This window comes from Sycon ciliatum, chromosome 10, assembly GCF_964019385.1.
Source record: "Sycon ciliatum chromosome 10, ocSycCili1.1, whole genome shotgun sequence".
Lineage (NCBI taxonomy): Eukaryota > Metazoa > Porifera > Calcarea > Leucosolenida > Sycettidae > Sycon > Sycon ciliatum.
The window spans coordinates 7,513,100-7,526,741 of NC_088652.1; the positions used below are offsets into that span (position 1 = coordinate 7,513,100).

At 45.6% G+C, this 13,642-nt stretch overlaps 1 protein-coding gene across 1 annotated transcript in view; it reads right to left on the reverse strand.

Moving 5' to 3' along the window:
• Positions 1 to 13,642, reverse strand: part of LOC135826584 (CUB and sushi domain-containing protein 1-like) — a 162,850-nt gene that overhangs the window by 105,454 nt on the left and 43,754 nt on the right. Inside the window, exon 4 of the mRNA XM_065339188.1 lies at positions 12,314 to 12,469. Within this exon, the coding sequence (XP_065195260.1) occupies positions 12,314 to 12,469 (156 nt within the window). The remainder of the gene's footprint in view (positions 1 to 12,313; positions 12,470 to 13,642) is intronic.

Sequence of the window (13,642 nt, forward strand, 5' to 3'; positions counted from 1 at the left end):
TTTAGGATAACGGACATCTTCTCGATGTAGTCAGTTTTATTCATTAAAACAGTTGCACGACCCTTATCAGGGCGCGTGACAATAATGTCTTTGTTATTCCGTAGCTCATGCAGGGCTATGAGATGTTCGCGTTTCAATGAAAACGTTCTTCTATCCGGTAATGCATCAGCGTGTTCCTCGGCCTCTGCCCGGATCTTTGCGGCGCAAATGGACTGTTGTGACTCGGACACTGGTCTGAAGCGTAATAACTTGCGGTAAAAGAGCTCAAACTCGGTCATGATTACTTCCTTCTTGTTTGATTTTGGTGGAATCCCGAAATCCAGTCTTCACAACAATGCGTGCGTTCACGGTGCGGAAGGACGTCCTACCAACCCTCCACCTCAGTCATGTTATCTACAACTTCGAATGCCGACATTGTGCTAGTCGGTATGTTGGTAGGACTGTTCAGCACCTGAACGCACGTCTCAAACAACACACTCCACTTCACATCCTTCCACCCAGTGCGCAATCTGAGAGGCCCAAACGCGGGAGGCCTAGGAAAAACCCATCACCTACACGGCAGGATAGTTCCCTGCCGCTGTCTGCCGCTCCCCCTCTGACATCTGTGTTGGACGGGCTTGAGCTTGGCAGCTCTTTGGAGGTGCGTGCGGAACCGCCATTGGTGCAGCCCTCGGGTGTGCCTAAGTCTGTGCCTCTGGGTGCTTTGCATGGGGCTGTGCCTCGAGTGGTGACAGCACCTCTGCCTCCCCCTGACCCTCCTCCTTCGAGGTATGTGTTGGTGGAGAGCACCCGCGGCGGTCGATTTGTCCCACCGGAACTAGAGCAGGATTCAACAAAAAGACCAACAACCCTGGCTGCAACAACAACACCAGCTTCACATCCAACAACAACACCAGGTTTACATCCAACAACAACAACAACTAATCCACAAAACAAAGCAGCAAATGACAGACCACGGAGATCTACAGCAGATTACAACCGGACCTATGAATTCACGGTAAAAATACAAAGGAAACAATCGGAAAGGACGACGACTGACATGAAGGCAACGGCATTCACGGTTGGCGTTGGTGGTGAAGGTGAGACGCAGGACGATGCAAGTGAGGAGGAGAGTCGAACCGCTGTGGATGACGGAGCAGGTTCTGATCCGGACAGTGAGGGAGAAGGTAAGCTGAGTGAGGGTGAGAGTGAGTGTGAGGGTGTGCGCGTGAGTCGAGATTGTGTGCGTCCGTCTGGTAATAAGTCTTCAGTATACAATCATTTGGTTTCTAGTACTGACTGTTGTCGTACTTATTCTGATTCCTGTTTTTCTGTTTTGTGCCGTGCTCGTCATGGTTATCTTTTGCAGTTACAAGTTTTGGAAGCTGTTTGTCAGCGCATTCATAAGCCGAATTTGTGTGTCCAGGAAGATAGTGTTATTACCCTAAAATTGTTCAAATAATGTTCTTTTGTGTATTGTGGCAACGCTGTTGCCACTTGTGCCTAAATGTGTTTTGTCACCTTCTTGTTTATTGTTGTTATTATTATTATCATTCGTTCTCACTTTTTTGTTTTTGTTGCTGATACACACTTGTCACGCTTAGTTCTTAATAATAATAAAAATAATAATAATAATAATAATAGTAATAATAGCATGTGATTGAGTGGTCTCTGCATGTTGATCGGGTAGCGGAGTTCCATCACTGACACAGTGTGCGGGTATTGCATTATGAATTGGTTGAGTAGATAGTTCCGGAATTAATTCCGTGTTCGATATTGTTTATTTTTTACATATATATTTTTTTAAATTTTATTCGTGTTCGGTATTGAATTTTAATTTTAATTTATTTATTTTTTACAAATATTGTTTTATTCCATTTCACATTTTTTCATTCGTGTTGGGTTTAACTACTCACTGTACTGATACATGGTGATGATTGTGCTTTGCTTTGCCCGTAAAAGAGGCCTTCCCTATAATAGTAATACTTGCATGCATCCCCCGATACACTTCGCATACATACTAATTCTACCAAGTTGCTTCACGTTATGATCTTGCATTTGAAAGCCCTATTTCAATATGCATTGTGGCCAGCCGTCTTTGATGGTACGGTACGGTACGGGATAGGAACGGGACAGGTACGATCGAGGGTAATACGACATCGTCTACCGCCTTGATGACGCCAAAAAAAGCATAGGGATGTTATAAAATTTTCAATTCTCCTATTTTTTTCCAGGCATATCCTGGGATTCAAACCCGCACTATCGCCCTACATGCATTCCCCCATACACTTCGCATTCATACCCATTCTACCAAGTTGCTTCACGTTATGATCTTGCTTTTGAAAGCCCTATTTGAATATCGCGGCCAGCTGTATGTGACCAGCTGTGTTTGATGGTACGGTACGGTACGGGACAGATACCGGATAGCGCCAGGCGTGACACAAACACACAAACAAACAAACAAACACACAAATACCAAATTAAAGCTGTGTGGACCCTGGCTAGCGCCAGACGTTACTGAAGTAACGTCTTCTGCATAGCTACGGGAATAAAAGTAGGTTGGTACTGGCTTGTTGCGCCCATGTGGAGATGCAGGTTAAGGGAGGCCATGAACTATAGCATAATGCTCTATAAAATGCTTCAGCTCCACAACATCTTCCACAGGCAGTGCATTCCAGAGTTCATTCAATTCCTGTTTTGGGCTGATTTCACTTGCAATGACAGCAGCCTGCACAGATTTCAGCACCCAGGGCTTGATCCTGGGCTGGAAGCATACACAAAGACTTCCTGACATGCATGTACATGACTTCCACACCAGCCACCGACTGTAGTCTTCAGTAGTTCAGAGTAGTATTGTTGAGCCCCATCTATCACATCTCCCAGCACGCTGGACGCGCTGGGTAGCCTCACCACGTCTCCTGAGCACGTCTAGCTTTCCGCCTACACACAAGCAGCGCTCTGACCTTGTCAGGACGTGCGCTTAGTGCTCTGTAAATGTAAAGCAAGGTTTCAAGTGTCAAGCTCTTGAACCCAGCAGGAACAACTACAGCCCTTGTCAAACTTGTTGCGCGCCTCCTGGATTGTAGACAGTAATTGAACCGATTTTTCTGGATCTGCACTCTGTTCATTCCCGGCATTGAGGGGCTGGGCTGGTGGCAAAACTGACGCCTGATCGAAATTATTTTTCTCGAAAAAATTACGAAGCACCTAAGGTCGGTTTTCGCAGAGCGCGGGTCATATTATGAATGCAATACGATTATCGGGCACTAACACATTATGATAACCTACATTTAGGTGGAAACATAGCATAATCGAGGTCTCCCAGGGTTTCAAGCCCTCTCGTGTATTTTTCTCACCCAGTTATATGTTTACGATCACATTATTAGCGCATTTAATTCACACGTGCAATGATCCAAACTTGCTGCACCCTATAACATCCAGGTCTTCAGTAAATCGTTGTCATGTTGCTGTCGGGTGATCGGTTAAAACCGTGAAACTGAAAGTTGTAGCAGAAACGCTTTTGATTCCGTCTTTCAGGTGTGCAAACAAGCTTCTGCTCTAGGGTGTGTTGAGCACTGTCGCGACCAACCTTTTAAAAATCTCTCCTAGTGTGATCTCCATGTGGAATTCCCTGATGCCCTGACCCCTTGTTGCAGAGCCTAGCTGCATGCTTGCCGCCGAGTGTAAGCTCTTTGGTACATTGTACGTGTTACCAAGTGCCCTCTTCCCCAATGTGTAGTGCCCAGTGCCATGTTGCAGAATTTTTGAGAGATTTGCGTACTCGTTTTTTCAGTCACCATTCTGACTGCCTATTGGTGTAATATAGAAAAAACCGATGCTGTACATCTTTTTTACAACCTTTCCTGCTCTGGCGGTAGCGACCGCGACTCTTTCAAGCTAGTGGTAGGCTTTCCCCGAATCGGACCGTTTTCGCCTATTCTGCTTTTCGCTCAGCTCAAAAATACATCAAATCCGGCTGCAATAATCAGCTGATTGTTTGAAAATCGGCTGTAAAATTGGACTATATTAGTAAATCAGCTAAAAGAATTGTAGGCATTTTTGCTTCCAAATTGGCGAGATACATGTATTGGAAGATTTGGTAGAATTTGGCGATTCTCGAAGTAACCCTCAAAAATCTGTGAGAAGCTAAGGGATTTTGGATCTGTCTTATTTTCTGCGAATTGTTCGGCCACCCTATTTGGAGATTTTACTATTGTGGTAATAATTTTCCTAAAGGCTAAATGTCGGTTTGAGAGGAGGTCAAAGGACATGAGTCAACCGACCTCAACGCACTAGTACTACAAGTACTGAACTAGAGAGCTCGAGCACTCATACTCGCAACTAGTGTTGAAACGAGCGTATCTACAGTCAAATCTGTCGTAAGCGACCGCCCCTTGGTGCAAGAAAAAGCGGTCTCTTACGGAAGATGGTCTCTTACGGCAGATGTATGGTAAATCCGGCATACCGGGCATGCATATAATTATGCTTCCATGTACTCAAATCGACGAGAATAATGTGATTTTTGATATCATTTTATTGGATATTCAATAGAATATAGGGGCGCACTTGCAAGACAGCGCCTTTCACACCTTGAAGTTGACAGCACACTGGCAAGTACTGTTTCGCACCTGACTAAACGTGGGTTGCAGTCGCTTACAGCAGATTTGAATGCAGCCACCGTGCATGAAATCGCGGTCGCTGGTCGCGCACAGCAGATGGTCGCTCTGGACAGATCAATTTGTACTTGAAACCGTCGGTGCACGGAAAATCGGTCGCTAACGGTAGATGGTCGCCTACAGCAGAGGTCGCTAACGGCAGATTTGACTGTATAACAAACGAGCGATCAGTTTCACTAACGAGCAAGCTATCGAGCGAGCTAACGAGTTTCATTGATGTGGCAAAACATGATTTTTTAAATATTATGGATACGAGTTAAGGAGGCTCCGAACAGTTGCGCAGCGCAGTGCAAAAAGGGCACCTCCGAAATCTGTTTTTTGCCGCGAGATTCGAAAAATGTTGTGTTCCATGCGGAAACAAGCTGTTGGTCAGAAAGAAGTTTTTTGATTTCTCTGTGCTCGCAGTTGTTCCAGGATGTAGTTCTACTCGTTGCAGTGTTTCTGTAGCCGTGGCTGTTTCTACGCTGGAAAGAATCACTGGCCATGGCTAATGCAAGACAAAGGCAGTTCCTACGCTGCTTGATTTTTTTGTGAAAACTTTGTTGAAGCGGTACGATGTGGCCACGAATTATAATACTGACGAAGAAGGGTGAGAAAAGCAGGCTGAAGTCAGTGAAGACATCGATGTCGAACGTAGTGATACTACTAGTACTGGTACTGGAATTTAGCATGGACTACCTGTGGAGCGTGAAGTGGCTGCCCACTCGCTGGTAAGTGGACCCACTTGCAGCTCCAGTCGCACGAGTACCGTTTGAAACTTTCTGTGGATCCTAGAGTATCCTGAGCTCAGTGGACGACGCATCTCAGGGCTGCTGAACTTGGGCTACTGTCCCTGTAGGAATGAGGTTCGTGTCAACCACTGTACTGATGGTGTAAGGAAAACGCTGGCCAGAAGCTTGTGTTCTGAACCAGGGACGAACTTCTAAATCCTGCTTTTGTAAAAATGGGGATGCCACAACTAAGATGTGCACACTCAGGTGTGTATTGGGTAAATGCTTGTGGTTGATTATTTTGAATCCTTTCCTATGCGCAAGTACGTGTATACATGCGTTTGTGTGTGTGTGTGTGTGTACGCGCACGCGCGCGTGTGTGTGTGTACATGCGCGCGCGAGTGTGTGTGTACGCGCGCGCGCGCGCGTGTGTGTGTGTGCAAGCTGTTGAAAGGTGTAATCCGAGCACAAGTTGCTATGTCTAACGTAGTTTGTTCGCTATCCTCGCTTCAGCGTTGGGCAGGTGTATGAGTGTGTGTGTACGCACGTGTGTGTGTGGGCACGTGCTCGTGCCCGCATGTGTGGGTTCGCACGCAATGTTGATCTGGGTTATGCACATGTCCCCACGAGTGCACTGTGTGCATGTGCATGCAAATGTCTGTGTACATGTATGTGTGTATGCACGTGCATGTGTGCGCGCGTGTGCAAAGCTAGGTGTGGAAAGGGGGGGGGGGAGGGGCTCACGGTGCTGGTTCTGTATGCCTCTCCTCTCTGGTGTCCGCAAGGACAGTGTGGTAATGGCTTTACACTACAGGAGTTGCATGTGAATGCGCATTTGTGAACCGTATTTGAGACACAAAAAGAATTGCCGAGAGAGCATGACAGTACACTGCATGTATATCGTATGTGTGCACGCCAGCGTATGTAGATGCATATTGCCCTTCATGCGATGTTTTTCTGGAGTCTGCTGCTATCAACGCAAGTGACAACCAGCAAATGCATGCCCAGTGCAGTGGCTGGTCTTCATGCTTTTATTTACACTAAGTCCTACTATAGACTAGTAGTGTTACAATGATGCGTGCACGAGCGTGCGTGTGGGTGGGTGCCGGTTTATGTGCATGCTCGCGCACGCGTGTGAGTGTTTAGTGTGCCTTATTTTGAATGCCTGCTTTCACATTATTCATGAGCCAGTTTCATGGTCGAGGTTGTTATGAAACCTCGCTACCTTACATGTACATGACTGTACACTACTCGTATATCAATGTGCTAGGACTGAAGGCTGCATGACATACATGTAATGATACATGTACCTTTCCAAGCACAGACTGTCTGGTATGTCCAAAGGAGGTTGCAGCATGAAAATAACTTCTTCTAAAATAATATTACCATACTACCATGTCATTGGTAGTGATATTTAGTCAAGAAGGCAAGAATGGTCGGATTTTCTAAAAATGCTATTTTCAGAATTGGCCTAAAAATACCATGTTTTGATACCTATATTGTTTGGTAGGGGCCTAAAGTGCCTGGTGACACCATCAAAACTGTCCATTATCGGTTTCCTTGGGGCTCAAGGATCACAGAAAGCCACAAAAATCAATATGTCCATGGACAAAATGTTGCAGGCTGAACCATTTCACAATTCAGCACCCGATGGAAATTTCGGTACCCGTAATTTCGAAAAAGTGGCTCGCCAAGGGCAAAACCAAGACACAGTCTATCTTGTGTACCCAAGATACCTCCAAATGTGGTTCTTAAACACATGACGAAGAAAATACTTAGTATCCTCCTTCCAGGAGGCTTCTTTGGGTCAAAAACCAATTTATTTTACCATTTTTTTGCCGAAAATCAAGAAATTGTACACTCACTAAATACACCAGAATACCTCTTATATGCCTGGTGACCCTACCTAAAAACTATACCAAATTGAAGAGGAGACATCACTCCACCATTCTATGCATAAAAAACAGGGTGTCCATGGACCTTTTATTTTTGCTTCTTTAGGTGGGAGCCTCCTTAAGAGTAACTCTCCATCACTGTAACATGATACTTTTTACATTTATGTATGGCTCAACATACGAGTTTTAAATATTACATTTTGTTTTCTAAGTTCGATTTTTTCAGCTGGTTCAAACTTCAAATTATCACCGCCGGCATTTGGGGTTGCTGCTGACACCTGCCCCCCCCCCCAGTCTGGAGGTATTGGCTGGACATAAGTCGAATCGCAGAGATCGCGAATAAAGAGAAGGCGACGATGGAGATCATATTCTACCAGTAGCAGTGGAGACGTGCGCATGTCGGAAGGCTCAGTATTCCGCAAGGTCAAGCCCAACCCAGGAAGCTGAACAACTACGCATCACAGTTAATTAATTATGCCCTGTACTGCCCTCCCCATCACGAACCGTAAGTCATGTAACATTGCATTCCTGAATGTATGCAGCCTTACCAAGATGCTTGGTGAAGTAAATCGGTTTATAATAGATAATGACGTAGATATCTTTACTGTTGTGGAGACTTGGTTAGATGAAACAATATCCGATTCTAGTATGCATATTCCACATTCTTTAAAATTATTTAGACGCGATCGAGACAATAGAGCAGGCGGTGGCATTGCAGTTTACTGTCGAGAAACGCTTGCGATCAGAGGACATATTGACTTGGAAAGCCAGTCAGTTGAGAACTTGATACTAACGCTCAAGGCTGCGACTGGTGACTCAATCATTCTGGCCTCATATTATCTCCCACCGCCCAGCCCCTGCTCTCTGTGGCAGTATCTTGAAGTTAGTCTGGTCAGTCTGGCCACATTGGACCGTATATCCCACAGTCGCTTGGTGGCCGTGGGCGACATCAACTCGGACTTGTGTTCCGGAAATAGTCGAATGCTCGTCCTGCTTTGCCGCTTCGACCTCATCAACCCTGTAACGGACGCCACAAGAGTACCATCGTCATCTTCCACCCTCTAAGATCTTCTTCTTGCACCCTCTGAACTAGTGAAGACTTGTAAAGTGATTGAATGTGATATCAGTGACCACTACGCATTTACTGCTGAACTGGAAGCAACTGCGAAAGAAGCTGTGACAGCTGCACCAAAGGCAAGACGCCTCTGGAAAATTGACTGGAGTCGCTTTAACTCAGATCTACGTTCTGCAAACCTCCATGACTTCAACCAGTGTAGTGATGTAGATGACATGGTAAACAAGTGCTATCCAAAGGTACATGCTGTTCTTGACCGTCACGCACCCCTTCGTAACCCGCGTAAAACCGACCGTCATCCTTGTCCGTACCCCGAGCTTATTTCAGCTGTACGGCAGCGCAATCCCGCCACAAACTGCTTATTCGCTGCGGGACCAAACTGCTTATTTAGCTGCGGGACCACTACCGGAAACTTCGTGCAATTGCACGGTAGTTGGATAGAAAGCTGAAGAACCAGTACTTCAAGGAATGTCTGGAGGCTGCTGGGTCAGACTTTCGAAAGATGTGATGCATTGTGAATGCCGTCAGTGGTCGGACGAAGTCAACACCTCCGCTCCTGGTAGCTGCGGAGGAGCTCGCTGCAGCGTTTGGGAAAGTGGTATCTGATCCTGGGCGCCCGTCCAGCCTGCTTCCGGATGGTTCAATATGTAACGATCCCAATACATTCAACCAGTTTCCACCGGCCCTTACAGAAGAAGTCAATACCCTACTGCTGTCCGTTGATTCATCCAAAGCCACAGGCCATGATGAATTGCCAGGTAGTGTTCTGAAGAAGTCCGCAGCAGAATTAGCTCTGTCTCTGTGCATGATATTCAATGCTTCGCTCTCGACCAGCAGATTTCCACGCCAGTTCAAGCTCACTCATGTATTTCCCTTGTTCAAGGGTGGTAGCCTTGATCCTGGTCTAGCTGCTTCCTATCGGCCTATGTCTACCCTGCCAATTATATCTCGTCTACTGGAGAAATTATTGAAGGCCCAACTCATATCATACATAATGAAAAACGATCTCCTCCCTACTTCGCAGTTTGCATACAGGAGGCGACACAGCACTGAGGACGCCCTTGTCCTAGCGGTAAACCGCTGGTTAATGGCCATGTAGTAAGCAGAAAGAAACAGGCGTAGCATTTGTCGTCATGTCCAAAGCGTTCGACTCTGTCAAGCACAAATTGCTGCTGGAAAAGCTCTCCAACATTAGTGCTGGGTCCCATTTCGAAAAAGAGTCATATTTTAGAAGTTTCGCGGCAAATAGGAGCTCACACATATTTTTGAGCTGTTTCTGACGTAGTTGTGGCTGCTGAAGACGATAAAAGTATCGGCAAGTCTGTAAAATTGTCCGTTTGTTAGATATGGCGATCTTCCGCTGCATACGGAAATTGTACATGTACTCGAACCCAGTCATTCCAGGGTACAGTGGGTTTCTGCATACAGAGTCCGTCAAGAAGCCTTTGACGTTTGAAGAAAAGCTTGCTCTAGAGTGTTTTGGAACCGAATCAGGCAGGCAGACCCGAAGCGCGACAGGCACGACTGATCTGAGCAAGAGTGTGGTGTGCCAGGATTATAAACCTGACGCGCAGAACCGTGGCGTTTGGCAGATAAATTGACTGGGTGCGCCACATAAGAGGCACAGTTTAGTCTGCTCGTACACGCAGCCACGCTAGAATATTGAACGCACTTGAAAATCAGGATGGTACTCGTATAGCGAATGAGATCAACTTGTATCTTCGAACCTGTTTTTCACTGTACGCAAGTAAACACGAAGTCTCTGAAACGTCTTGCTTATGATGCAGTGGATTCTGATCTGGCCCAGAATGACGATGTGAAGGCGCAGGCAATCATGAAATTGTGTGAGTGGATTGAAATTAGAGGCCTTACTCAGAGTAACTCCCCAGCAGATATGACTGAAGTATGTAAATGTTGCAGTCGATTCCTGGATTCAGAGATCCTTCGCGGTGAAGAAACACCTCATGGAATTCTCTTTCGGTTCATAGCTGAACGATTTCAAAATCCCTTTGGATACTGACTTTGAGACTGTGAACGGTGGTGTGACAATCGGATATCTCTTCCGATTCTTCCGAATTCGTTGCTTGAGAAGTTCCCCATTATTTTTTGGAAATATTTTGTTGGTGAATCCACCAGAGTTGTTTCTCAGTCCTGAGTTTTTTCCCATCATAGGTGATAGTGAGTTTGCTTAGGTCAAATTCCATCTTTACACTACACAAGGATTTTTCAATCAGTGATAGCACTACTGTATATCACAACTCTTTCTAGCGGCTTTGAGGGAGTAGTCCACGCTCACTAGCTACAAAATGCGGGAACTGTTGTCGCTGATCGGAACCTTGTCTTTGCTGCGAAGGTGGTTCCTCCTGGCAGGACCTTCATCCGCCAACTCCTGTATCTTAGCTGGACAGCTCCGTCTCTTCAGTCAGTTTTTTTTTCTTTCTACAAAATCCACATATCTCCAGACATTGGGGTGAATGATGGAGTGTGGTAGTCAACATCGACGCAGAAGCTCACTTGGACATCGAATAGACATCGAATAGTCGCGCTCCTTTGCTGCAAACTGGACTGGCCAACCATTCTTCCATGATGTCCAGTGGTAAAAGTCTATGTCTGTCTATGTCTCTGTGTATGCCAGAATATTTGGAGCGAGAAGAGAAAGTTTATTTTTTACGCTCAGGGCCGTACTCTATGCTTTTTGCCCTAGCTCATCATGCATGTTATTCGAACAGATGGAAACGTTTTGCAATAAAAAAGCATAGCGTAGGACCCTGAGCTTCCAAGCTCCCTCGTTTCCTTTTTTAATATTATTTTCACCTTCACGTGGCCTGGAAATATAGATCAATGCTGAGGAAGATCTGTCTCTCTCTATCTCATTTTTTCTCTTTCTCTCTCTCTCTTTCTTTCTTTCGTTCTCTCTTTCGTTCTCTCTTTCTCTCTGTCTCTCTCTCTCTCTACACTTTTCTTTCTCATCCGTATATTATCTCATGCTTTCTTTCTCTCTCTGTCTCTCTATATCTCTCTTTCTCTCTGTCTTTTCCCCTCCCTCTCCATATCATCTCTTTCTTTCTCTCTCTCTCTTTCTCTCCCTCCCTCTCTCTCTTTCTCTTTCTCCCTCTCTCTCTCTCACTCTCTCTCTCTCCCTCTCTCTCTCTCCCTCTCTCTCTGTATCTATCTCTCTCTCTCTCTCTACCTCTTTCCCTCTTTCTCTCTTTCTCTGTCTCTCTCTCTTCCTCTCTTTCTCTCTCTCTCTCTCTCTCTCTCTCTCTCTCTCTCTCTCTCTCTCTCTTTCCTTCTCTGTCTGTCTGTATCTCTGACTCTGTCTCTGTCTGTCTGTCTGTCTGTCTGTCTCTCTCTCTCTCTCTCGTATGTGGGGCTCCGTTTATTGAGGGGCGTTGAAATCTATTCTCTTTATCTCATTATTTCTTTTCTATAATTTCCCCATATGAGTTCCTATCAGTTGCTGTGAACGCCTTGAGTGGAGAGCGCTTGCTCGAGCGTTGAACCGGGTTCTTAATCCACCATACTTAGTTCGCAAGGCTGGGCGGGGTTGTGAGCAGGCTGTCATTTCATCTTTTCGTATTATTTCTTATTATTTCTGCTTTTGATCTCATTACAAAAATTCTGCGCATTTTTTCTCCATCTGCGCATAAAATCTAGACTGACAACCTGCTTGTTAAATCATGCACCTGATTTTAGGCGTAAAAACCCTGTTGTAGAGGTCTCAGTCCTCAGTTGTTAGACTTACCTGTCTTTATAAATGTAACTTACTCTCTCCTTCTCTCGATTTGATCTCGGACGATGGTGGGTAGTAACACAACCGAAAAGGTATGACCCAAAGCTTAATAATCACAATGGTGAAATTCAGTTTGACAGACTGTCCTGTGTTGTGAGTATCTTCATACTGCTTAAATGTCCGGTCGAACTTTTCACGGTGTTGAAATGGCGCCCAATACTAAACTTCTAAAACTGCGCACTTACGCCTGCATGACGGTAGTTGGGTATGTCCGTTGTTTTCAGTGCAGGTGACAGTGTTTGTGTTACCAGACAGGTAATATCCTGTGTTACATGTGATGGTGTATACTGGCCCAGTTGTACTTCTTGCACCATTGGTAATACTGAACAAACATGTGTAAGCTGAGAAGCAGAGCAAGAAACAGGACTGTGTTAATGTTGCTAAACAACATCTTAGACAACATGTAGCGTTATAATTGACTCCGACAGGTTATTCTGGTAAATGTGCCACTCTTTTCTGAACGGATTCCAAGTGCCAACAACGCAAGAATAATGACGGCTCTGAGCAACAAAGCCAAGTTAGCCCACGCATGCACGTGTTTGTCACGGGTTCGTCACGAGGCACATGAATAATTATGTTTTCCGAAAATGGTGGATGAAAAAAGAATTAACGTGGCCGCTTTGCCGTGCCTCGTGTCAGCAAAGCAAATTCCTTGTCAACAATTTCTGTCATCCAGTTAGTCAAATTGACCCAAGGTCGTGTTTTCTCCTTTGTTTCTCTGTCAAGCTGTACAAGAGTATCAGTTGTGCCAGCCTGCGTAGACAAGCGCTTGTGGTGTAGGGAACACATGTGAGGTACATTTGTAGTGTTGTACAGTGTCGTGAAGTCCGCGTGTTGTGCAGTCTTTTTTGCCGGTGTGGTTCTGTGCCTATCACAGAGGGGTTTGCCATGGTTGCTTTTTAGGAAGTTTTGCTAATGAGCGATGCCGTGAAGAATGCTTGGTTGCGAAAACTGGTTTTTGGGAGGGTCAAATTTATATGCCGCTCAGTGCTGTGCGTTGCTGTCTCAGTGTGGTAGCTTTATGTTGTTGTGTGGCTGACCCTCCTGGTTGAAGTTTCCATGCATCGGTGGTCAACTGTGTCTGTGTCTATCAGTGTGCTCCCGTTTGAAGTTGCCGGGCCACCATGTGGTTGACCCGTCGGTTTGAGGCATGCGTGATCAACCGTGTATGTGTATCATTGAGGTAGCAATACATGCATATGCTGTGACTCGCCCAATTGCTGTTGCCGGGCACATTTATTTGCCTACTTGTGAAGAGATATCTCTTCTGGTTTAATGCATAATGTTTGGCTCGATGTTATCCACGGTGTCGCTCGATGGATAGTCTCGTAAATATATATTGGACAAAATTGAAAGAAAAAAGTTATGGCAAACCCCACTACTTTATATTCTATGTGCTTGGTGAACACGTGTCCAGATTTTGTACGTTTGGCACGCATATGCGCGTGTGTGTGCGTGTGTGTGTGCGTGTGGCATCCGAAGACTGGGTCTGGAAACAGCAGGTTGCCCTGCCC